At 40.3% G+C, this 26,274-nt stretch overlaps 1 protein-coding gene across 2 annotated transcripts in view; it reads right to left on the bottom strand.

Annotated features, from left to right (window-relative positions):
• Window positions 1-26,274, bottom strand: part of ANK3 (ankyrin 3) — a 517,804-nt gene that overhangs the window by 143,357 nt on the left and 348,173 nt on the right. For both annotated transcript variants that reach the window (XM_075216346.1, XM_075216345.1), the window contains 4 exons: window positions 23,478-23,576; window positions 16,773-16,871; window positions 10,256-10,354; window positions 7,576-7,773 (listed from right to left, as the gene is read on the bottom strand). In XM_075216346.1, coding sequence (XP_075072447.1) covers window positions 7,576-7,773; window positions 10,256-10,354; window positions 16,773-16,871; window positions 23,478-23,576 — 495 coding nt within the window. The remainder of the gene's footprint in view (window positions 1-7,575; window positions 7,774-10,255; window positions 10,355-16,772; window positions 16,872-23,477; window positions 23,577-26,274) is intronic.

Here is a 26,274-nt window from a genome sequence, read left to right as displayed (position 1 = left end):
CTTTTGAATAGCCAATTATTTACCAGACGTGGTATTTAAAGCTATTACAAGCAGTATTGCTTCATGCCTGAGACACTAAGCATATGATAGAGTCTATATCCTTATTATAGAGCTGTGAGACGCATCCAGCGAATTTTAATAACACATATGATTTTAGATACACATTTTTTATTTTCATATTTTGCTGATACAATCAGATAATAAAAGTTAAGTTTTAAACAGCTCCAATCTTCTACAAGCAAATAGAGAGCATAAGTGCACCTATTAGAGTCTTTTCCTTGTTGTTATACAATTTACTTTACTGCATAGGTGGCACCCCATTAGCAATTATTGCACAATAATGTCTGATATATTCTAATTATGGATTTCTGCTCTCTCCACTTGTGCGACGGATAGAGCCCCCTTTCCTTTTCCCTTTATATCCTTTAGATAAGTTATGTTATTGTCAGATGTGTTTGTTATCGCTATTAAGACTTGTTTAAAATGCCCCCTGATATGTTATTACAGATAAGTAACTCTTTTTTTTTATTTAATGTATTATTTTACCTTATTACTGAGATTAAGGGTAATGTGTGGCTCTTGTGAAGTTTAGGGGGCACCACACGGCCCCTGAAGTATTTCAGGTTGCCTATCGTTGTAGTAGAATGAGTGAATGGGATACACCAAATATAAGGCTACAACCAACAAACAAATTCACATTAGTTACAAAGTGTATCACTTTGGCAGCATTCCCAGACATGAATTTTCCATTGTAGATTATTCAAGGGAAATGTAAACGACAATTATAATAATTAGGATTTCCATTACCTTTTGCTTTTAAGAATAAATGTTCATTAGACCATATGTACATATATTCTCCTGCTCAATAACAACAATTTATGTCTCCACACACCTTAGTGGCGGATTATAATACGGGCATTTTAGGCACTAGGTCAGAGCCCAAGGCACTCAGGCGGTGAAGACGTTTTCCCTTTCAGCAGAGCAATTGTGACCTTGACAAGAGATAAAGGGGCCTATTTATCAAAGAGTAAAAAACTGCCATACACCTGTAAAGGCAAAATCATCATCATCATCACTATTCATTTATATAGCGCCACTAATTCCGCAGCGCTGTACAGAGAACTTTCTCACATCAGTCCCTGCCCCATTGGAGCTTACAGTCTAAATTCCCTAACATACACACACACACAGACTAGGGACAATTTAGATAACAGCCAATTAACCTACCAGTATGTTTTTGGAGTGTGGGAGGAAATCGGAGCACCTGGAGGAAACCCACGCAACACGGGGAGAACATTCAAACTCCACACAGATAAGGCCATGGTTGGGAATTGTACTCATAACCTCAGTGCTGTGAGGCAGAAGTGCTAACCACTTAGCCATCGTGCTGCCCCAAATGGCTTGTGTTTACTTCTCCCTACACACTAATGGGGATAATCATCATCATCATCACCATTTACTTATATAGCGCCACTAATTCCGCAGCGCTGTACAGAGAACTTACTCACATCAGTCCCTGCCCCATTGGGGCTTACAGTCTAAATTCCCTAACACACACACACACACACACACACACACACACACACACACACACAGACTAGGGTCAATTTGTTAGCAAACAATTAAACTACTACTAAGTTTTTGGAGTGTGGGAGGAAACTGGAGCACCCAGAGGAAACCCACGCAAACACGGGGAGAACATACAAACTCCTCACAGATAAGGCCATGGTTGGGAATTGAACTCATGACCCCAGTGCTGTAAGGCAGAAGTGCTAACCACTCCGCCACTGTGCTGCCCAATTATAATGCCAGTAGGTTGATGGGAGTGGCAGCCTTGCTGATGGTAGGGCGCAAACTAATTCTACAGGCCAGATCCCATGACTTTGCTACTTGTCTGGAAGTGGAAATTTACTGAATATAATAAATGAGACTTATGTTCCCTTAACGTACAAGCTGCAATGTGTCATTCATCTAGAATGGACTATATAACACAATGAAAATAAATTGATTTTTAAACCCTAAGCACAGCCGCAGATTGTACACAAAGGCAGAATGTTTCCTCTTGGTTCACACTGTCAGTAAGAGGAAGCTGAAGTCTAATAAGTGCAAAGTGTCTCTTTTATTCGTTACTGAGGCTTTGTTGGGTGGATTTCATAAGAAAAGAAGCACAGACACCCTGCTGATAAACTACTTTTGGATCTTCCAAAAGGTTGTCCATCATTAGCTGGTATTTTAACAAGCTACAAAAAGGAAACTAATAAAACAGGATAACAGATTGTTGGAGTACAGCATGTGGAGGGGTGCTTAGTAAGGAAAATAATCACAAATAAGAGTTTATATTTCCTAAAAAGGACCGTACATATCTTGGCACATTAAAAACATATGCAACTTGTACAATTTAACCTTTTCAGAACACTGGGATCTTCTACATACAAAAACACAGCATTGTACAGCCTGAGTACAGACACACCAATCTTAATTTCTACTGACTTCAGTGAAGTGGTTGCTGTGCTGGGAAGCATTCATAAACCCCTAGACAGTGGATAGCACTTGCCATTCACCAAACAGAGAGTTCCCTTCACTGTGACTGGTGGATGAATGGCGATATTCACCAAACAGGGAGCTCCCGTCACTGTGACTGGTGGATGGTTGGCGATATTCACCAAACAGGGAGCTCTCGTCACTGTGTCTGGTGGATGGTTGGTGATATTCACCAAACAGAGAGCTCTCGTCACTGTGTCTGGTGGATGGTTGGCGATATTCACCAAACAGAGAGCTCCCGTCAATGTGACTGGTGGATGACTAGAGATATACACTAAACAGAGAACTCCCGTCACTGTGACTGGTGGATGGTTGGCGATATTCACCAAACAGGGAGCTCCTGTCACTGTGTCTGGTGGATGGTTGGCAATATTCACCAAACAGAGAGCTCCCGTCAATGTGACTGGTGGATGACTGGCGATATACACTAAATAGAGAACTCCCGTCACTGTGACTGGTGGATGGTTGGCGATATTCACCAAACAGGGAGCTCTCGTCACTGTGTCTGGTGGATGGTTGGTGATATTCACCAAACAGAGAGCTCCCGTCACTGTGTCTGGTGGATGGTTGGCGATATTCACCAAACAGAGAGCTCCCGTCAATGTGACTGGTGGATGACTGGCAATATACACTAAACAGAGAACTCCCGTCACTGTGACTGGTGGATGGTTGGCGATATTCACCAAACAGGGAGCTCCTGTCACTGTGTCTGGTGAATGGTTGGCGATATTCACCAAACAGAGAGCTCCCGTCAATGTGACTGGTGGATGACTGGCGATATACACTAAACAGAGAACTCCCGTCACTGTGACTGGTGGATGGTTGGCGATATTCACCAAACAAGGAGCTCCCGTCACTGTGTCTGGTGGATGGTTGGCGATATTCACCAAACAGAGAGCTCCCGTCACTGTGTCTGGTGGATGGTTGGCGATATTCACCAAACATAGAGCTCCCGTCAATGTGACTGGTGGATGACTTGCGATATACACTAAACAGAGAGCTCCCGTCACTGTGACTGGTGGATGACTGGCGATATTCACCAAACAGGGAGCTCCCGTCACTGTGACTGGTGAATGGTTGGCGATATTCACCAAACAGGGAGCTCCCGTTACTGTGTCTGGTGGATGGTTGGCGATATTCACCAAACAGGGAGCTCCCGTCAATGTGACTGGTGGATGACTGGCGATATACACTAAACAGAGAACTCCCGTCACTGTGACTGGTGGATGGCTGGCGTTATTCACCAAACAGAGAGCTCCCGTCACTGTGACTGGTGGATGGCTGGTGATATTCAACAAACAGAGAGCTCCCGTCACTGTGATTGGTGGATGGCTGGTGATATTCACCAAACAGAGAGCTCACGTAACTGTGATTGGTGGATGGCTGGTGATATTCACCAGAGAGCTCACGTCACTGTGATTGGTGAATGTCTGGCGATATTCACCAAACAGAGAGTTCCTGTCACTGTGACTGGTGGATGACTGGCGATATTCTCCAAACAGAGAGCTCCCGTCACTGTGACTGGTGGATGGCTGGCGATATTCTCCAAACAAAGAGCTCCTGTCACTGTAATTGGTGGATGACTGGCGATATACACTAAACAGAGAACTCCCGTCACTGTGTCTGGTGGATGGCTGACGATATTCACCAAACAGAGAGGTCCCGTCACTGTGATTGGTGGATGACTGCCGTTATTCACCAAACAGAGAGCTCCCGTCACTGTGATTGGTGGATGGCTGGCGATATACACCATTTAGAGAGCTCCCGTCACTGTGACTGGTGGATGGCTGGCGATATTCACCAAACAGAGAGTTCCCGTCACTGTGGCTGGTGGATGGCTGGCGATATTCACCAATCAGAGAGCTCCCGTCACTGTGACTTGTGGATGGCTGGCGATATTCACCAAACAGAGAGTTCCCGTCACTGTGGCTGGTGGATGGCTGGCGATATTCACCAATCAGAGAGCTCCCGTCACTGTGACTTGTGGATGGCTGGTGATATTCACCAAACAGAGAGCTCCCGTCACTGTGATTGGTGGATGGCTGGTGATATTCACCAAACAGAGAGCTCACGTAACTGTGATTGGTGGATGGCTGGCGATATTCACTAAACAGAGAGTTCCCGTCACTGTGACTGGTGGATAGCTGGCAACATTCACCAAACAGAAAGATTGGAGCGATCTAGTGGATGAGACAACGTCCCAGCACTTCCACACAGAGTTGACAAGACAGAAGTAGGGAGCGATATGTACCTGTCCCTGCCAGAGATCTGGGTCTTGAATAATATTACTATTGTCTATAATGTATTAGTTTTAGAAATTTGAGGGACTGCATCGACACCAGAAATTTAGGGGCCTGCTCTGTATCCCTATAAGATATTAGTCCATTATTTAGCCCCCAGAGATTTGGAATCTGCATTTGAAAGTGACCAGTAATTTGGGGGTATGCATTGTATAGCCAAGAGAGGGTCTATGTTGTTTACTGGTTACTAAGATGCTCCCTGTATTGTAAAGTGATCATTAAGTTGCTCTCTGTACTGTATTTTGAGCACATAAATTCTCTCTATATTATATATTGGTCCATACAATGCTTCTTTTATTGTACGGGTCAATGGAGTGCTCCATAAATCCTGCAGAAGGCACTGGTGCGTTCTGCACTATGCTGACCTGTATTCCAGTATTTGTTTCTTTTTTTATTGTACATTCATCCCTGGAGAATTGGCTTGTCCTCACATTCCTGATTCCATATCCGTTTGGAGCTGTGACGTTTGTTACCTGTACAATTGGGGTATGAGTGGTATTTATTGACCGGTATTGAATTATGATGTCCTATAATGCTCTCAGTATTGCAGAGTGACCTATATTGTTTATTATCCTTACTGCTATTATTATTGCTTATTGATATAGCACAACATAGCCTACCTACAGGCATATCATACAACGCATAAAGTAAGCATGGAAGTACTGCACAATGTTTACTGAGCATATTCAGACCAGCCATAATCTCATAGTTCGTTATTTGCAGAGCTGTCTTTTATTAATTAATTAATTAATTATTTGTACATATTATTTTTTGAAAAATCTGGTGTTGCAAAAAATCTGGGGATCTGACCTTGCAAATGATGTACAACACACTCTGTTCCTGCCTGTTCTTCCTTTCTAAGGCGTACCTGACCATTCTGCCTGCGGCATCATCTAAAATAACCTGTCACTCACCACCCCCAAGGACAAAGTGCAAAGTTTTGCCTATACTTTCAACTACCATTGTTTTTCAAAACCCATGTATAAGCCCTAATACAGTTACTTCAATTTACCTAATTAAAACCCCCAGCTGATGGCACTAGGAAAGGCAAAGATATATATATAGCAGGCCAAAAACAAGTAAATATTAACTATAGTATTTATACACATGGTAACAAGATATTTCCACAAACAGGAATTCTATTTTATTATAGATAGGAAGTCAGACAGCTTTCCCATGGCACGCAAAGCCATTAAACCAGAAAGGTTTGTTGTAATGTAGCAGAGTTAAAAAGAAATCACTGCAGACAGGTTTAAATAATAAATCACACACAAAAAAGTGACAAGAGAAGGGAATACACTACCAGACACTGAGGCACGAAAATACCGACTTGTACAAAGCTGGAATATTTTAGATTAATTAAGTTTAGTCAACTTGACTGGTGTCAAAATGTAAGTTGATTTCAAAGTTTGATTTCTTTACTAGTCTGCAACACTTGTTTCAAATTAACCCAATCCCTTCCAAAGCAGTCAAGTTTTTAAGTATGTTACACAATACTTTACAAGTTACAAGTACATACTACATACACACAGATGTCCGTTCTCCTGTGTGTGTCTATTTTCACCCCTCGGTGACTGCAGTTAGGACATCGATCTCTATGTTAAACTCAGTACTATAACACAATGGCACATACACAAGTGTTAATTGCATCACAAATAAAACACTCATTGTGAGTTCTGCTCTTGAAAAAGTGAGTCTGTACACAATGACAAATGATTCTCAATTGTCAAAGCTGCGTTCACTGTTCGCTGAATGCAAATAAACTCAGATGGCCTGATTCAGTAAGGACAGTAAAGCAAAAAAAATGAGTAATTTTGAACCTTGGCAAAACCATGTTGCATTGGAGGAGGAGGTAAATTTAAAATGTGAGGACAGATTTATAATTGGGATAGAGCATGTCCTAGATCAACTTTTAAAGTCACTGTAAAAATAAAGCTATGAAGTATTTGTGTGGTACATGAAAAAACAGCCAGTATTTACATTATGTGCAAAATAATAAACTCATTTGCACCGCTTGCATTGCAACCTGATTTTGCCAAGGTTCAAAGTTACTTATTTTATTGCTTTACATTCCTTAATAAATCAGGCTCAGAGAGTTCCTAGGCCACAGACTCCACTGTATAAGGACCTTTATTCAGAAAGGTCACATTGATTTTAGTAGAATATTTTTTTCCTCTCTACAAACCTAGGCGGCTGGGCAAACCATCCAGGCGTATAGATGCAAAGCCAAAGCATTTTGTGCTATGCGGACAGTGTACACTGTAAACGAGGCGGCTGTGTGTAAATGATGGGTACATTTTAATATAAGATACTTTTATGCTGGAAAAATGTTTCCATAGATTATTATTTTTAAATGAAAAGATATGATTTTGCACCTACTAATATTACAGAATTTTGAGCCACTCTCCACATATCATTGGCTGCCTTTAAGTGTCTTAAATATAATAGTATATGGCAGCAATTTTTGGTATTAGTATTACACAAAGACATCTAGGGGTAAATGTATGAATGTCCAATTTCTGAAAGTCGCCGGAAATCAACGACTTTGCAGGTAAAATTTTGAAACGGCGATGGCTTGTAAAGGCCTTTACATCGCCCCTTTAAATTTTCACTGCACAGTCGCCGATTTCCGGCGACTTGCAGAAATTGGACATTCATACATTTACCCCCTAGTACCAGTAAAAACAGAATTAGTATTTAAAGCATACAAAGGTTAAAAGTATTCTGCACTTACCAATGCTTTGGCGTTAGGGTTGGCCTTCTTATCCAGCAGGACTTTAGCGACTTTGTAATGTCCGCAGTGTGCGGCAACATGCAGTGCAGTTAAATAGTCATTGGTGACGTCATCAACGGGCACGTTATGCAGCAGCAAGAGCTGAACGCAGTTCAGGTGGTCTCCTTGGGTTGCCATGTGCAATGGTGACAGACCATTCTGTAAGCAGACAGGAAGAATGAGCTGTAGGTGTAGCAGACAGGTACACAACACGTGTTTCCCACAATGTTCTCTCATCGCCTACCGGAACAGGATTGTGTATGGTTTTAGCAGGTCTTCCTTACTGGTTGCCTGTGGGCTAGACGCAACCCTTGGAAACTCATCAGTGACCTGCCCAGCCCATCCAAATACTTTGATTTTATTGCATAGTTTGTTTGATAAAGTCAGATCAATATGATATTTATGACATATTATCCACGCCATGAATAGTGCCCAGAAGTGTAATAACAATGACAAATGTTACTATACAATGTTACATAATTCTGCATTATATATTTGATATTTCTAATACACCTGAGTTTAAAGTGCACCAATCCCATATTTTCTCATTCAGTGAAGGTTCTTTTCCAAAAAGTGAAACATCCACTGCGCAGTGCAAGTTCAGCTTTGGACCTGCTGTGTGCATCGAATTATGCAAGTGTGTCTAGATTTCAACAAAGGAATTTGGCAGAGTGAGGTACCCTGTTCAATTAGTATTTAATGCAGCCTCCAAGCTGGCATTAAAAAGGAAATATTTTGTACTGCACAAAAGCACTGCATGGCTCATTTATATATAGGGCAAACGCAGACATTATAAATCCCATGTTCCTCTACAAAAGCCAACATAAAGCCTGAAGAAGGTACAAACCAGGGCAGAGGTAGACCAGAAGGAACATGGGCTCCATTCTCATGTGTATCATTAAAATAATGATCGGAATCAGGAAATGTTTATGCAATTGTCTTCAAAAAATATTTTAAATATTTAACAAGTTTCACCTGAAAGCAATCATGGTAATATGAAAAGCAGGGGCATTGATATTTTAGCAACAATTGTTTTTAACTGGGTACAACTGGATAAGCCAGTGTCTCTGACTCTCTGTTAACCTCTAGTCCTCTTATGAGTGTCCTGAAGACACTTGATTTATAGCGGGGACTGAAGTTCTCAATACTCTAGTACACCAGCATTCTGTGACCACATAAGGGAGCAATTGTCCCCATCATGCCAAACAATGTGATTTCTCTGCAGGATAAATGAGAGGCAGGCTCAACTGGTTTTCAACTTTATTTAAGACTGGTTTGTGCTGGGTTAACTGGAATCCAAAACTATGTAAACATTTGTCTTGGACATATACAAGGTATACTTTCACAAGAGACAATGACAAATATTTTGGCTCTCATCTGTTGTACAGGACATAAATAACATAAGTCTGGATCTTATCTAACCAGGAGATGAGTACATTTGTGTCTCAAGGCATTATCTCTAAATATATTACAATGGGATGTTTAGGAAATAAAACTTTCAGTTTTCATAAATTAAATCCAAAAAAAAATCCAGTCAACAGACCACTGAAACTACTGTCCTTGGATTTTAACAGTAAGATGATAATTAATTATTTATAACCCGTAAAAAATATTAATGTGCATATAACACACAACCGGAGAGTCCAGTTTAAGAACCAAATCCCTCGGACCTTCTTCCTACCATGTTGTTCTACTTTATATTTTTATAAGCAACTACTTGTCTACGTCAAGCTGTAAGATCAGTGCATACCTCCCGTCACTCTCCCAAAATGCCCCCAAACTATTCCTTTCACCCCTCAAGTAGTCCTACTCTGTCTCAGAGAAGCTTAACGTCTCCCTTTAATCCTTTATTCATCCACCTTTCGGGTAGTAAAGTTTAAACATAGTAATATAGAATTTGGTGGCAGAAATATCCTACGGGTCCCTGTAATCTGCAATTCTTTGTGGGTTTTTGTTCTTAGCAATATGTTTATCCCATGCATGTTTTCTTTATTGACTGTATAGATTCCCACCACAACTGCTGGGAGATCATTCCATGTCACCTTTCAGTCTTCCTCCAATTTGCAAATGTGTCCCCTTGTTCTAGAGAACATCTTATATGTAAAAACACTGCTTTCCTGAACAGGCTGCCCAATACGGGGGTGTCTGCTAGTGTAGTTTTAGTAGTTTTATATTCATTTGTGGCTATTTAATATTAATTTAGGACCGGTCATTTAGAGGACTTATTTAACAATTCATTTGTATGGTTTAAGTATGGTATAATGTATTTGTGGAAATTAACATTCATAAATGAGATTAAATATTAGTATGTAAAGTATTAGATTCATTTAATAGGTTATATTTAAATTGGGTGGCGGCATTAATGTTACAAATGATTGGTGCGTTGCCATTAGCAATGTGTCCATCTTTGGGAATCCAAAATGTAGGGATCCTTGCACTGAGTATCGATTTACCCTATATTCATATGGGGGGCTTATTTCTGCAGCCTCACGTGAATCGGTTCAGACAGACTGGGAATACTATGCCCTGATCTCCCATTAGCGTGTGTTGGCAGCTATGACAATAATATATCAAGGTCAACGATCATGTCTATTATGAAGTTGAATAAATGTGGTATATGCAGGGAAATCTTGACACAAACCTTGGTTTTGGAGAGAATAGGGGCTCCTCTGTCCAGAAGCATCTCTACAACTTGTTCGTGGCCGCTCCTTGCTCCACAGTGAAGGGGGGTCAGGCCATCCTATCAAAATAAAAACAGATTTTTATTATTATTTTAGACAGAAAAATGTTAACGTCTATTTACAATTGGAAAGATTGCTCCTGGCAATGAATATTATATCACAATCTCGTGGTCGCGGCCAACTCTGGTCATAATTGTCTCCATCAATAAATGAAATCTGCTTTCAAAGCCCTGAGTAAGAGTGGTGCAGAACGCAGCACACTGAGTGCATTTGTATAACGATGTTCTCTAGTGAGTGCTGAAAGCAAAGACCAAATTATTTTTATACGAACCTACATAGTGCATTAGCTACTGTGTAAAACAAGTATTACCTAACAATAAAGTTCTCCATGCAATGATATTTGGTTTAATACAGATGACAGGTGCAAGAAATTCCATAAACTATATTTAATTCTCAAGTACATGTTTGCTACAGTAGTGTAATAGGTGTGTTCTACCACTAAGTGGCAATGTTGCTCCAGAAGAAAATATTATCAGTTCGTAAAATATTTTCTCTGTGATCGAAAAGAAGTTAAAGTATTTAGGGCACAAAAATGGTGCTAACAGAGATATCGCTATTGTGCTTTTTAAAATTCTGGAATCCAATAACACCAAGGGGTCAATTCAACAAGTGCTGAATAGCCAAAATGTCTGGGTAAATGCTGTCAAAAAGCTCTTTCACTGCTGTTTCTTATTGAGCAAAGGGTTAACGTTGGAGTAATCAGGGACTTCTCTGGCCTTAACCTATTTACCAGCGCTTACTATTATTGCAGCAAAGTAACACTTTCTCAGGATGGAGTTACTTGCCTTTAACATGGCATCAAGTTGAAGCCTGTCACATGGATCCCTCACAGGGTCAAAAAGCTATGAGCATGTGCTGATGTTATCCGCACATAGTACTTCCTCCTCTCGCAGGCAGAGTTAGGCTGCCGGTGAATAGAAAAAAAATCATTGTGGAGGAAGAGAGGTTCTTTGCAGGAGCTCCCAGAGTAGGCACGGCGTGGTAAATATCAGGGGCACTTCATTGTGTATCATTGCATGCATACATAATTACATACTTGCCAACTTTCTAAAGTTGGCATCCGGGAGCCTACGGGGGAGGTGGCCGTGATGGGGTGGGGCTCCAAAATTCACGTAATTTTGGACCCGCCCTGTGACGTAATGATGCAATAGTGTCATTTTACAGTAAGGGACGGGGCCAAACGCAGCGATTCCCGTTTTGGACCTAATTCTGCCCAAGTGGGCAGATGCGGGAGATTGCCACACTCTCCTGGGAGTCCGGGAGACTCACGCGAAATGCGGGAGTCTCCCGGACATTCCGGGAGAGTTGGCAAGTATGCATAATTATCATTACTGCCACCCTACTGTCCCCAATGATAAATAGGACCCTAATTCTACAAACAATTACCAGTCCACAGCACCTTTTCTGTAGTCAAGGTCATAGAGAAATCGGGTGTTGAACAGTGGGATACAAGTACAAGGCATTATCATTCACAATGCTAGAAGCTATGATCATCAGCAGCAGCTATTTATATAGCGCTACTAATTCTTCAGCATTGTATAGAGAACTCACTCACATCAGTCCCTGCTCCATTGGAGCTTATAAGCATTCTAAATTCCCTAATATACATACACACAGACAGACAGAGAGACTAGGGTCAATTTGATAGCAGCCAATTAACCTACTAGTATGTTTTTGGAATGTGGGAGGAAACCGGAGCACCTAGAGGAAACTCCACACAGATAAGGCAATGGTCGGGAATTTAACTCATGACCCCAGTGCTGTGAGGCAGAAGTGCTACCCACTGAGCCACCGTGCAGCCCAACCTATTGTACAGCTTGCAAAATACTATATGCTAGTACTGTGAATAAAGGAAAACAGTGGCAGGGCAGTATCAATCATAAATAAATACAGCCCTGGCACAGCTGTATATATACATATATATATATATATATATATATATGTATATATATATATATATATATATATACATATACACACACACATATATATATATATATATATATATATATATATATATATATATATATATATATATATGATATAGGCATTACTAGGACAGTCATACGTTTCACATGACTTTGTGTTCATGAAACAGTTTCTTTCTTCTCCACTTTTACCCAACTAAGAGCATTTTAACTTTTACATGTATCTATTAAGACAGCTTTTGACTAATGTCGGCCTCTGGTGATGAACCTTGTTAAGTCTGCAGTCAGTGGCTGTAACCCTACAGCATGAAGCATGCTGCCTCTGCAACTCCACTTTACTGCAGCAAGAGAGCTGGAGGGAGCCCTATGGCCACAGCATCTTATTACATACAAATGGTTACCATCTGCAGAAGAAAACACTATGGGCTAAATGTACTAATGGGCCTGAAAACATGCAAGTTACTACTTCATGAGCCAGCTTCGTGGTTCCTGTGAGGTACAGAGAAGACAGCTCTAGCAGCTATATAAAACTTACTTACTACAAATGACTATGATATTAAGAAGCATCTACATTTTCAGGATGATAAATAATAAATTAACTGAAGCTTTCATTATAGTTCTTACTAGCTTGTAAGTGGTGAACTATCATGGCACTGAGCCCCAATGGAGGTTTCAAACCAGGCTCCCATGGTCTGCCTCCTACCTGAGAAAAGCAGTGGGATAGGGTTCATATGATGAAACACTGCTAGAGGACTATACGATGACATCAACGCACACAAGTCCCGCCCCCTATTTAGAACACTGTATGTGCGAATTTCACAATATGAAAGCATCATCATCATCATCATCAGCTATTTATATAGCGCCACTAATTCCGCAGCACTGTACAGAAATCTCACTCATATCAGTCCCTGCCCCATTGGAGCTTATAGTCTAAATCCCCTAACATGCACACACACACCAAGAGAGATCTAGGTCAATTTAATAGCAGCCAGTTAACCTACTAGCATGTTTTCGGAGTGTGCGAAGAAACTGGAGCACCTGGAGGAAACCCACAAAAACACAGGGAGAACATACAAACTCCACACAGATAAGGCCATGGTCAGGAATCGAACTCATGACGCCAGTGCTGTGAGGCAGAAGTGCTAACCACTAAGCCACCATGCTGCCCCATTCAATCCACCATCCATGTGGTGCAGGAAACCCGGCCCTTATCTTAGTTGCAAAGTTTGTGACCATGGTACTTCTGTTGCTGCACTAATCAGTATTCCAGAATTTTGGACTGGGCATTGGGCAGTACCCTTTACTGGACTAGACAGCCACTGCAACTTATACTGTCATATTGTACACAGTAGTCTTTAATGTATACAGTGCCTGCGCAATTGAGCTCATGGTTTATTTAAGAACAAGGTGCAAAGAGCGCTGATGTGCTGTAACCCATAGTTACCAGTCAGATATTAGGTTTTAGACTGATGTTTAGTTATTATGGCTTACATCATGGATACTATGTGCACTATTTTAGAGAATAAAGGCATATTATTAGGGGATAAGTATTTAGTTGTGTAGTGTATATTCCCTTTAAATAGGACACTGTGCAGTCGCAGAGACTCCCACCGTCAATGTACATCAGAGCGAGCGAGATGACATCAATCGAGACCGAAATCCAGGCTCACAGGTGATATCTCACCTTATGGACTCTGTGCGATGGTCGGCTAATACATAATGCATAAAGCATAAGACTGGCTTCTCTCCAAAAATCAATACTGCAACATCAGCTTTACGTAATACATGATGCGTAAGTTATATGCTAAATGCATATTCAGCACCTCCGTCAAAGATGTTTTTGCCTCCTGGATGCTCTCATTAAAATGTATGATATCCGTGTGGCTTTCTGAGACTCTCAGGAGCTGAAAACCAAGTTTCTCTGAAAATACTCTGAAGTTGCTTTTGATGAGCAGACTTTCATGTCGTTTTTCGCACAAGAGTAGTGTTGCTAAGTGCTATAGATTCTACAGGTCGGTCCTGGATGTGCGGGATTCCCAGAGGAAGCTGATTGGAAGTTAGAAACATTCGCTTTTTAATGGCTTTTAGATTGGAGCTGGCCTTCATCCAGCCTGCAGCAAGTTGAATATATTGTTTGCAAAAAGTTCTCTTGTTTGCGGATCAGGACCTGAGATTTATTAACAGGATAGGTGTGCTAATCAGTGACTGACTCATTATTCAGTAAGGAGACATGGAAAACATGTCAGTAGTCCCTGAGGACCACAGATGCTCTGTCCATTACAGTATTGACCTGGTGGGCTTTTCTCTTTTGCCTTTAGTAAATTAGAACTAAGAATTAGGATGAAATTTGCTGCATGCTCAGGTTATTGCTTTTCAGTATATATTATAAATTGTTTCATTTATTTTTGGTTAGTTGTGTTGCCTTTCTGAAATAATAGGTTGAGTTTACATATGCAATAATATACCGCTTACTATTTTTATTTTTTTAATTTAAAGTCACAAAATACTATTTTCTTTGAGAAGTGGGGGAGCGAGCCAATTGCTTCACATGCAGTATAGTTGTCCACTCCCTAAATAATAGAATTACTTCTACAATTGATTGCAAACAATTGTGTCAAGATGCATAATGTTTCTGATAATAAGTATATCCATACTTGCCAACTCCGCCCCCTCCCACCCTCTAGACACGCCCCTCTCCCAGATACAACTTGCCAAAAGTAGGCAAGTATGAGTATATCCCAGATGTCACTGCTAAATCTCAGTTTGTAGCTCTGTTATAGGCTTAAGTTTGTTATTAAACTACTAGTATTGCTCAATGCAATGCTTATTATTCCTTTGTCACATCTGCAAAGCACAAAATTACACAATTGTAATTTGTACAATAGTGTATAATTGTAGTTTGTCCACTCCATAAATGACAGCTATTTCACTTATAAAAAAAGGAATGTTGTGAGAAAGAATATTTATATCATAGTGGCAGAGCTAGAAAAGCAATATGGACCAAAGATGTCACATTGTCACCTAAAACACTGACAGACAGTTTTGTATTGGGTATGTTATATTACACTAATTTGCACCCCTTGCATTGTAACATGGTTTGTCCCAGAGAACATTTATTCCTGTAAATCAGTAAGGAGTCAGTAAGGAGAGCAAAGCAAAAAAAACGTAGTTTGCACTGGGACAAACCATGTTACAATGCAAGGGGTGCAAATTAGTTTATAATTTTGTACATAACTTAAATACTGGCTGTTTTTTCATGTAGCACACAAATACTTGATAGCTTCATTTTTACACTGAAATCTAAATTTAATCTAGTACATGCCCTATCCCAACTATAAATCTGTCCCCACATTTTAAATTTATCTCCTCCTCCAATCATCATCATCACCATTTATTTATATAGCGCCACTGATTCCGCAGCACTGTACAGAGAACTCATTCACATCAGTCCCTGCCCCACTGGAGCTAACAGTCTAAATTCCATAACATACACAGACAGACAGACAGAGAGACTAGGGTCAATTTTGATAGCAGCCAATTAACTTACTAGTATGTTTTTGGAGTGTGGGAGGAAACCGGAGCACCTGGAGGAAACCCACGCAAACACGGGGAGAACATACAAACTCCACACAGATAAGGCCATGGTCGGGAATAGAACTCATAACCCCACTGCTGTGAGGCAGAAGTGCTAACCACTTAGCCATCGTGCTGCCCAACATGGTTTTGCCCAGGTGCAAAGTTACTCCTTTTTTTATGCTTTATTCTCTTTAATGACTCAGGCCCGCAGAGTCAAAAGCTCTCAAGATTCAGTCCTAAAGTGAAGATTATATTTTTCCTTGCTTTTAAATCTGAGGAGTACTGTCAACTGCGAGTTTTAACTCTGTAAAATTTCTAAAATGAATCGCTCATCTCTATCTCTAGGACACTTTGAGAACATATCCCCCCTGGATATTAACTGGCCTCACTCTCAAATTCCAGCTTACTCCAAATTATTCAGTCGCTTACAGGACTTTTTCGGGCTGCACCCACTTTATGGAATTCACTCTCTCGCACCACAAGACTTTCTTCTAGTCTTCAAACCTTCAAGCGTTCTCTGAAAACCCACCTCTTCAGACAAGCTTATAGTATTCCTCTACCACCCTCTTAATCTCCCCAGGTTACCCTATTACCACCCTCTACACAGCTAACCCAAGACAACAACCCTCTAACCAACATACTTGTGTGACTGAGCATACAGCCCACTAAATACTTTATAACCTTTGCATTCTAGCTGGACAAATATTCAACATGATGTAGCACGTGCCCTTGTGTATCAAACCATTGTCCCATAGATTGTAAGCTTGCGAGCAGGGCATTCTTACCTCTACGTATGTATGTATTACTCACTACTGTTTTATAACTGTTTGTTCCCAATTGTAAAGCGCTACAGAATCTGCTGACGCTATATAAGTGAATGTTGATGATGATATTTTGCAAGTCGACTTACCCTGGTTTTGGCATCAATTTTAGATCCTCGATCAAGCAAAAGTTTCACCATGTTGCCATTGCCTCTCTTAGAGGCCACATGTAAGGGCGTGATGTCGTTCTGTGGAAGATAAGAGAGTACGATGAGTTCATTCTTTTATTTCAAGCGTAAAGCAGAACCATGTGTACAGCATTTATTTCGCAGTTGGAATGTCTATAATCAGAGGTCTGATTGGCAGTCTACAATTTGACATTTCTGTGTTGCATAAACAATTTTGTACAGGGGATTATAACTGTTATTACGCAGTCAGACCTTTAAGTGGTTGCAGTAAAAACACAACTATAAAATTCTCTTCCGTTTCTTTCATACTGTTTCATGAATGTTTAATGCAGCCAAACTAGATTGCAGTGCGGAATATAGTTGTAAGTTTTGCTTCAGGTGCGTTACGTTCGCTCTATTTAACGCATACTGTACATTGTTCTTACCCAGTCTGACCCAGAGCTTGGAAACTCTGCTCAGCAGTGATATCTTGTGATACTTATAATACTCCACATTAGGTACTTTATCAGCATCAAAGAGCTACAATTCGCAATTAGCTGGAAAAGAAAAAAACGCTATGTCTCCTTTAATTAAGATCTAGTCACGTACCAGTCATCCGTGACGAATTAGCCCTGTGCAATTTTCCAGAGATTTTGATTTGCATTCTTTATTTGCTAGTAAGTCAGTTCACTTACATGTACAGTACACGTCTGTTTGCCATATATTACAATCAAGGCAAAACTACAAATGAGCCTTAGGTTAGGAGTGTACATGTAAGGTAGGAGAGAAGTAAACGCACAGGGTTTCTATAATCAGGGGGAAAGAGGAGCGGAAGGGAACTCCGGTTGGGCCGCCGTTAAATAGAAACAGTCATTTCCCACTGAACTGATTTTGTTCAGACAATCAAGACATTGGGGTATATTTACAAAACGGCGGGTAGAAAAAGTGGAGATGTTGCCTATAGCAACCAATCAGATTCTAGTTATCATTTATTTAGTGCATTCTACAAAATGACAGCTAGAATCTGATTGGTTGCTATAGGCAACATCTCCACTTTTTCAAACCCGCAGTTAAGTAAATCCAGCCCTTTATGTTTTTGCGTTACCAGAGATTTTTAATCGCTGAGATTTAAAGCTTTAGAAACCACTGCTCGGTCTACTTCCTGCTTAACCATTGTACAAGTATCCAGGTACAATCCCAACCCTACAATCAAGCCCAGATTTGTGGAAGAGCCTACAGGAGAGTGGTGCAGGAGGGATTGATGTGATTCCCTACCACTATTGTGATTATTGTGACAATATACAGTGCAGAATTGGAGTTACAATCACTGTTGTGACATTTCTTAAGGTTATTGTTAAATGTTTCATATTTACAATACAATTATTTATGTTTTATAATGTTGTTTATAAATAATTTATATCTTTCTTTAATGGTCATAAGACCTAGGGAAGGATATGGGCATGGATCACGGTGAAGAAAGGGCCAGGAGGAGGTAACACAACAACAGGGACCTGGAATAAACTGTTTCAGGATGCAGTTCTCTATGCTACACTAGGGGCCAGCACTCAGTCACTGAAAACTGACCAAGTTACTGGGAATACTGCTGTAATATTGTTAAAGGAATGGACGTTAGTGTGTCTGTTAGAAGTATCTGGGCTATTGATGCAAGGACGTTCTGAGCAGAATGAGTGGTCTGTTATGACCCAATTGTACAGCGCTACGGAATTTGCTGGCGCTATATCAATAAATGTTGATGATGATCATCGTAAGGGTCATATTTTGAAATGGAGTGTCATCTAGAGGTGTCACTTTTACTCTTAAAGACAGCAGGTCATGTATTGTATTTCCTACAAAACTGATGTGTTCTGGGTTCCAGGCATTTATCAGACATCACATGACAGGGCAATTATCTCAATCAGCTCATTGAAGTGTGGCAATATGGAGGGATCATTAAACAGAATATATATTCTCACGTTACATCCGCTTGTATCAGTTTCCATGACCTTGTCAGTTCTGTGCTTTATGGTGCAAAACATAAAACTTCATTTTGAGCATATTGCACATTTAGATGTATAAATGTTGTAATAAGCACTAATAATTAGCTTTGGTTGCCATTTCAAAAATTGATGTCTGCCCAAACTTTTATGATCAAATTCAAACTGTTTTCATTATCTAAAATGGTTTTCTAATTACAAATTATATTTTTGAAATGGTCACAATTATGATAGATGTTGATCAGTATAAAGTATGTCAAATATAGTAATAACATGATTTTAGTAAGTGAAATAATTATAAAATATAATAATAAAAGTGTGCATCAGTACCGTTAAACTGAGTACCACCATTGACGGGTGTACAGTGGCGGATCCAGGGGAAAGCAGAAAGTCTACCTTTAAAATTGGTCCCAGCCGCCGATCAAAATGGGAAGGGATGGGGCCAATTGCGAGCGGAAGTCGTGGCTAAATGCGGGTCAGCCAATCAGAGTGGTCCCAGCGATCAAAATGGGAAGGGATGGGGCCAATCGCGAGCGGAAGGCGGGGATAAACGTGGGCCAGCCAATCAGAGTAAAGGAGGGCGTGATTATGCAAAATCGCCCCCCCCCCATAAACATAAAGTCTAGGTCCGCCCCTGCGGGTGTAGTACCTATTAACGATACTGACTACCCCGACACCGAAGAAAAGGACATGAGTCCGATTGCATACTATAGCGACCTTGGGTCCGTTTTAAGACTAGTCGCGGTGTCTGATGCCGTCATCTAGTCGAGTCGGCAACAGAGCGAGTCGTCCCATCAAGTCATCTGCATCGTGGTAAGTAGGTTTTTTTGCAGGTCGCTGTAGTATGCAATTGGACTCCTCATGTCGTTTGCATCGGTGTTGGGGCGGTCAGTACTGTTAAACTGACTACCACCGTTGACATCTTCTTTCCATGTAATGATTTTCAAGAGCACAAAAGTAATGTAATGGGCTCAGAGTGTGTATGTAATTTCATTGTAACTTCCTTTTTTGTATCATATGTAAAATGGGAATTTAGGGCCTCATTTAGCTGCTTCTGATTGGCTGTTTGTGTATTAACCCTTCCAGCTGATAGAACCTTACTCATTAGCATTGCAGCTGTATAATGTTATACTAGCATTTTGTATTTGTCATGTGCAGTTTCAATACTGCAGGAAGGATTATTCCCATCGGATTTATTAAGTGGTAACCAATGGCTGTGAGGGTGCTTGTATGTAATTACATTTTATATGAGAAATGCAACTTTTGCATTTAATTTATATTTAAATAAAAATGTTTTATGAGTTGAAAGATACAGGTTTATTCTAGTACTGAATAGTCCAGTGATTACACTACCTACTATTACATGTTTAACATGACGACTCACCCACTTTCGCCATTCACATGTACAATATCTGACCAAACTAAAAGCTGTTTCTATTGCCTTTTCCACAATGATGTCTCTAGTTCCTAGTTCATTTGCTAGGCTACTAATTGGCTCAGATCACAATCAGGTTGCCATTTCTGTGTTTCCCCTTAACAATAATCTGGGGGCCACATTCAGGGGGCCACATTCATATGGACAGCACAAAACTGCTTTGGTTCTGCACCAGTGCATGTAGATGTCCATCCTGCTCACGTCAAGGTGTGGGTCTGCTATCCTCTCTCCAGAGACGCCCCTGCAAACTAGAAGCTCACCTAGGTGTCGGGACAGGAAAATCTTAAGAGGCACACGGTGAAAAAGTCTAAATATCAAAAAGTCCAACCTCCTTTCAGTTTAGAACCAACCTGTTCCGTATATAAAACTACTCTGTTTAGCTGCATTTGCCTAAATTAGTCGTAAGAGTAAGGGGACAAGGGGGCAGTCTTTAATAAACACTTTTAAGTTGAAGAATTACAAGGAGGTCAGAGCACAGGTATCATAATCAAGGTGAGGCTCGTTTGTCTTCAACCTTGTAAAAAAAAAAAAACCTGTGTCAGGCAGAAAGTTTTGTGGTACTGCAAAATTAAGGATGTTTAAGGAAATTAATTAAGGAAATTAAAGCTAAAAGAAATACAAATCTCCTCCGCACAATGATACATGATAATTACCTTGCTGGTAGATTGAATAATGCTTACAATTACAATATTTATCTATTACAGTCAGGGGCAGGCTGGTCTGGTCCCACAAGGGGTTACCTTAGGCTGAGTCACTGGACTACCTGCATTTAACTTTACTTTAAAATGCTCCTAATAGGCAGCTGAGTCGAGTCTAAAATTTCCACTCTGATCACCTCTTCCCACTCTAGAATCCAGGACTTCTCCTGTGCTGCCCCCCTTCACTGGAACGACCTCCCTCGCTCCATCCGTATCTCACCCAATCTGTGCTCCTTCAAACGGGCACTTAAAACTCACCTGTTCCTCAAAGCCTACCAACCATCCACTTAACCCCTCATCTCCTCTGCTTGTTCTCTCCTAGCCCCTCTTTTCTCTCCCCTTTGCTTCACTGGCTCCCCTTTGTGCCTGATTTTGTTCACCCTCCCTTAGGATGTAAGCTCGTATGAGCAGGGCCCCCTCCCCTCCTGTCTCCATACCTGTTCTTCTGCATTTGCCTGCCCGGAGTTTCTGAAGTATTGGTACTTTGTGTTTATTGTTCTGTACTGTTTCACCCTGTATAGTCTACTGTTTGTACTGTGTACGGCGCTGCAGAAACCTTGTGGCGCCTAACAAATAAACGATAATAATAATAATAAAATTTGCCAGTCCTCCCCTGGTTAGGATACAGCACCATTTCAGTTACCACCTCAGTCAGCAGAGTGTTTAATCTTGTTTTCCTTGTAGTTTTTTGACCAATGTGATGAAAGCTTCTAGCAGGGAATGGGAATTTAAACAATAGCGATGTTTCTCTGTTATTTTAAATAATTTAATGGCCTAAGGCAATCTTAGGAGGAATCCCGTTCTATCAAGAATAATAAATTAGGTATAAAGCCTGTCAGACACGCACTTCCCTTCACCTTTATGTAATGCAGTTCCAAAAAGCCTCGAATTGCGGCATTGTAACTCCAAGTTCCTGGTCTCCTGTGCTGCCCAAAAGTCTAAAAAATACTTCTGGATTTACTACACTGTCCAAGCATCAGCCACAATGAAGAAGGAAAAGACAAACATTATGCTGGTATATAGCTGGAACATCCAGTAGGCAACTTAGCTCCCGCCTAGGGCTCAGTGGGCACTGAGGGGCCCAGATTACCAGAAGCCATTTTTATGTTTTTTTTAAAACGAAGGAGGCAGGGATCCAAACCAGTATGTTGCCTAGGGCCCCATGGGGTCCTAATCCGTCTATGGTTGATACATTTGTTTTAAAAGCTGCAGGGTGCTGTTGCTGCACTGAAATGATGTTCATTCAGGAATGATCTCTCAAATAGGTTTCCAACCTATGAAAGCATCAGCATGGAGCTTACAATAACACTGCTGACAACTCCATATACAGCACAGTTCTCGGATCTGACATGTTTCCACTCTAAAACAAAACCTCTATTTCCATAAGTCAGCAAGGATGCATTAAGTGATAAGGTTTAAAGGTTTAAATCACATGTCAATCACTAATAGTGCTTCTATAGCATTATAGCCAACATGCCTGAGTCAGGTGATCAATAGTGTCTCATATCTGCCCAGCACAGCTCCACGGAACCTTTATGTAAAAACTTCCCATATATCGACAGAACGTGAGATGTATGGCATTGTTAATAATTTCTATATGGTTATGTGCAAGCTATTGATCTGTTTTCCATTATATCAAACCCCCACTGCACAATGCTCCGTATTAAGGCATTGTAAGGTGGAGATGACGTGATGGGGAGGTTTCAAATGTTGAACTAATATTCTTGCGTCTGCCAACTCTTTCTTGATCCTTCTATATTTTCCACTCTTTTTAGCCCTGATCATGCCACAATGACATCATATCCCTCCCCAATGACATCACAGACATCGCTATTCACTAGTCCACACCCTATCTAATGTATTTTACATAGATTATCACAACTCAATAAGACTGACAGGTGATAATTGAATATACGCCATAGTTGCCTACTCTCCCGGAATGTCCGGGAGACTCCCGAATTTTTAGGAGTTCTCTCGGACTCCCGAGAGAGCAGGCAAAAATCCCGGATCCAGATTTCGGCGTTGTTGAAGATGGCAAAGGGCGGGGCTAAACGTGTCATCATGGCCCCGCCCCCTGCTGCAATTGGCTTAAAATGCCTGAGATTGACAGGGGCGGAGCCTAACGGTGTCTGCACATGGCCACGCCCCCTCGACGGACCCCTCCCGGAAAGCTGCCTGCAAAAGTAGGCAAGTATGATATACGCAGTCCTTCTGCAATATTATAGTCCTGCAAAAATTATATTTTTATACATTCAAAGAGTCCTGTATAAATAGGCGTAAGCCAGACAGTGTGGACGGGTACTTTCCTGACTGCCGAACTAAGTTCCATATTTCACCACAGAGGGCTAAATTAGACATTAACTGGATTACACAGGGTTCACAACTTTATCCCATGCAAGTTAATTTGTGATGGGATTTGTACACGTATGTTTTAGGTTTAGTTTTCCTTTAATCAACTAATCTACAGTTAATAATCCATGATTACACCATCATATTATCAGGTAAGAGTCTAGTAAGATACATATTTTGGCAATTTTATGATTGGTGATTATTGACTTACTCTGGCAGTGAAATCCACAGCTGCACCCCGGCTTATCAATAGGGTCGCCACGTTAATGTTTCCGTAATGTGCGGCTATGTGAAGGGGTGTAAAGCCACTCTGGAAAGACCAAACAAGAGAAATGTGATGTTTATAGCTTGGTTAATATTTAAAATATAAATTATATAAGCAGTTTAAAAAGCAAATGCATTAACATTCAAAAAAAAGTTGACACACGGAAAAAAAAAAAATTAACATTAATTCCGATCAATATTCCTGTCTGCTACACTTGCTACATAGCTGACCATTTAAACTGTCAACGTCACTGATAACTTATTTAGCATGCTATTATACTTATGTACAGAAGGTTTAAAGCACAGAGGTTTGTCTAACTGCAGAAGGTTTAAAGCACAGAGGTTTGTCTAACTGCAGGGCATTTTGTGAGCTTTAATACTGTATAAATAGCCTTTATGTTGTTTATTTAAAGGAAAACAATCAAGGTAATTTTTTATATGTTGTGCAATAAATAAACATGATTTAACTTTGCATTTTATATTAATAGAAACAAAATGTTTTTATTTTAGGTATTTTAGGTATTTTTTGTCATGCTGTTCCCTGTCTAGTATTTTGATTAGTCTTTATATACTGTTGGGGTCAGGTTACTGCTGTTAAAGAAGAGGCTTAAGTTGGCCAAGCACACATGATGAAGGTCAATTTCAACCAAACAACACTGAAACATATACAGCTACTCAGATGTCGGAGCTGACCAGACAGTATGGAAAATGCAGTCAACTGATAATATATGGACAACAGGAACAATAAAGTTATATTCATGTCAGATCCAGGGTAGACAAAATAATTTAGACTTCAGGGGGTAAATGTATCAAGCTCAGAGTTTTCCGGTGGGTTTGAAAAGTGGAGATGTTGCCTATAGCAACCAATCAGTTTCTAGTTATCATTTTGTAGAATGTACTAAATAAATGATAGCTAGAATCTGATTGGTTTTTCAAACCTGCTGGAAAACTCTCAGCTTGATACATTTACCCCCAGGAGTTGCGAGTCAAACTTAGGAACAAGTTGGATCTGTAATGGAGCCAGTGAAGTGACCTCAATGGAAATAATTTCATAAGTTAGGAACCAAGAGTAATTTTTAGGTATATTGGCTCCCTAAGGTTTAGGATTTGTCCATCCCTGACATGGTAACAAGATGTGTTTGTATCTATGTGTGTATGGCCAATACTAGTAGCACGCAAAACGATTAACTAAATAGAAGTTGCCAAACTGAACCGAATTTCTCTTTAAGGAAATTAATTGCAGTTGTCAAGTATATTTCATTTTACACAGTATTTAAAAATGTTTTAGCTCTGGAAAATACCAATCTTAAAATATGATTCATTCTTTTGCATAATCATTGTACTATTTTTACGTGCATTCAAAAAAACCTGTAATAAACAGAATAGCCTATTCACATAGGGAAATGTGCTCATATATCAATATAATTGTATTTCAGGAACAGGTTTGGGCAAATGTATATGTCATTCCTGTCTTTTTACAAGCAATGTGTTATATTTTACAATATATACTTTTATATTTATACTTTGCATTTTATTACCTTGCTTCATACAGTATGTGCTTGTTTTTTTGTAGACTATATTGTGACTGGCAGAGTATAGTGGGAATTGTACTTTAAAGTCATATGGGGAGGTCAGGTTGATTAACCTTGACCTAAAACCCAATATATGAAAATGGTTATCACTGGCAATAGCGGGTGACAACCCTGACGGCAGTAAGAGCCACTCAGGGGCGCACGCAGGGGAGGGGTTTCTGGTTCTCCAAAAACCCATCCCCTCCGCGAAGAACAGTGTCTCTACATAACGGCACTGTACTATACAGCAGCTGCGGCGGTGTCAAAGAAGCATCCGCGGCGGTGCTGTATTGTAGTACAATACAGCACCGCCGCGGACGCTTCTTTGACAGCGCCGCGGCTGCTGTTCAGTGCAGTGCCGCCGAAATGGAGCAGCCTCGTGCAGCAGCTCTCTCTATATGTTTTTTTTTGGGGGGGAACCCCCCTCTTAAAAATCCTGCGTGCGCCGCTGCCACTGGCTAAGCTTCCCCATGCTTTTACATGGGGAAGCCTAATTAACAAGTTAACCCTTACAATGTGCACTCTTTTCTATGCGTCTTCTTTTTCACATTATGTATTCATTTAAAAGCACTACACTATTTAATTTGGCTTAAGAGCATCTTTTTTACCATTTTTTTTAAATTCCTCATATCATAGTGAATTTAAAAGTTCAGGTTCACAAAGTATCAGTTTAGACTTTCATGAAAATAAAATGCAGAATTTTCAACAAGTCAAGAATATTTAATCCACTTTTATAGCAACCTAAAGACTAATGAATGATAGCGGTCCTTTTTTCCCTATCTTTTCACGACATGTATATATTATATATGCTTACAATGTATATCTAAACATGTTTTTGTGTGTAATCTAAGACTACCATTATTTGGATTACAATAGCGAATTGCCAGATCATCTCTCAACGTGCCATTTTTTATTTTCCTGAAAATAAATAGTCTTTGCTTCCTTTTGAAAATAGTCTGTGCTATCCGTCTGAAGAAACATTTTGGATAATAGTCAATGGTTGACATGAACAGTAGCCTGTTTCATACATTAATTGTGGAACATATGCGTTCGTGGCTTATTGGGTAATCGGTAATGCAGCAGTTTACCATATTGGCAAACTTTTTCCTTCTCCAGTTTATGTTACGAACATCTATATTTTTCAATGCTGGAGGGGGGGGTTTGGATAGTGGT

The sequence above is a fragment of the Mixophyes fleayi genome, chromosome 6 (genome assembly GCF_038048845.1).
Source record: "Mixophyes fleayi isolate aMixFle1 chromosome 6, aMixFle1.hap1, whole genome shotgun sequence".
Lineage (NCBI taxonomy): Eukaryota > Metazoa > Chordata > Amphibia > Anura > Limnodynastidae > Mixophyes > Mixophyes fleayi.
Note: the sequence above shows the minus strand (reverse complement) of the source record. Positions and strands in the feature narration are given on the sequence as shown.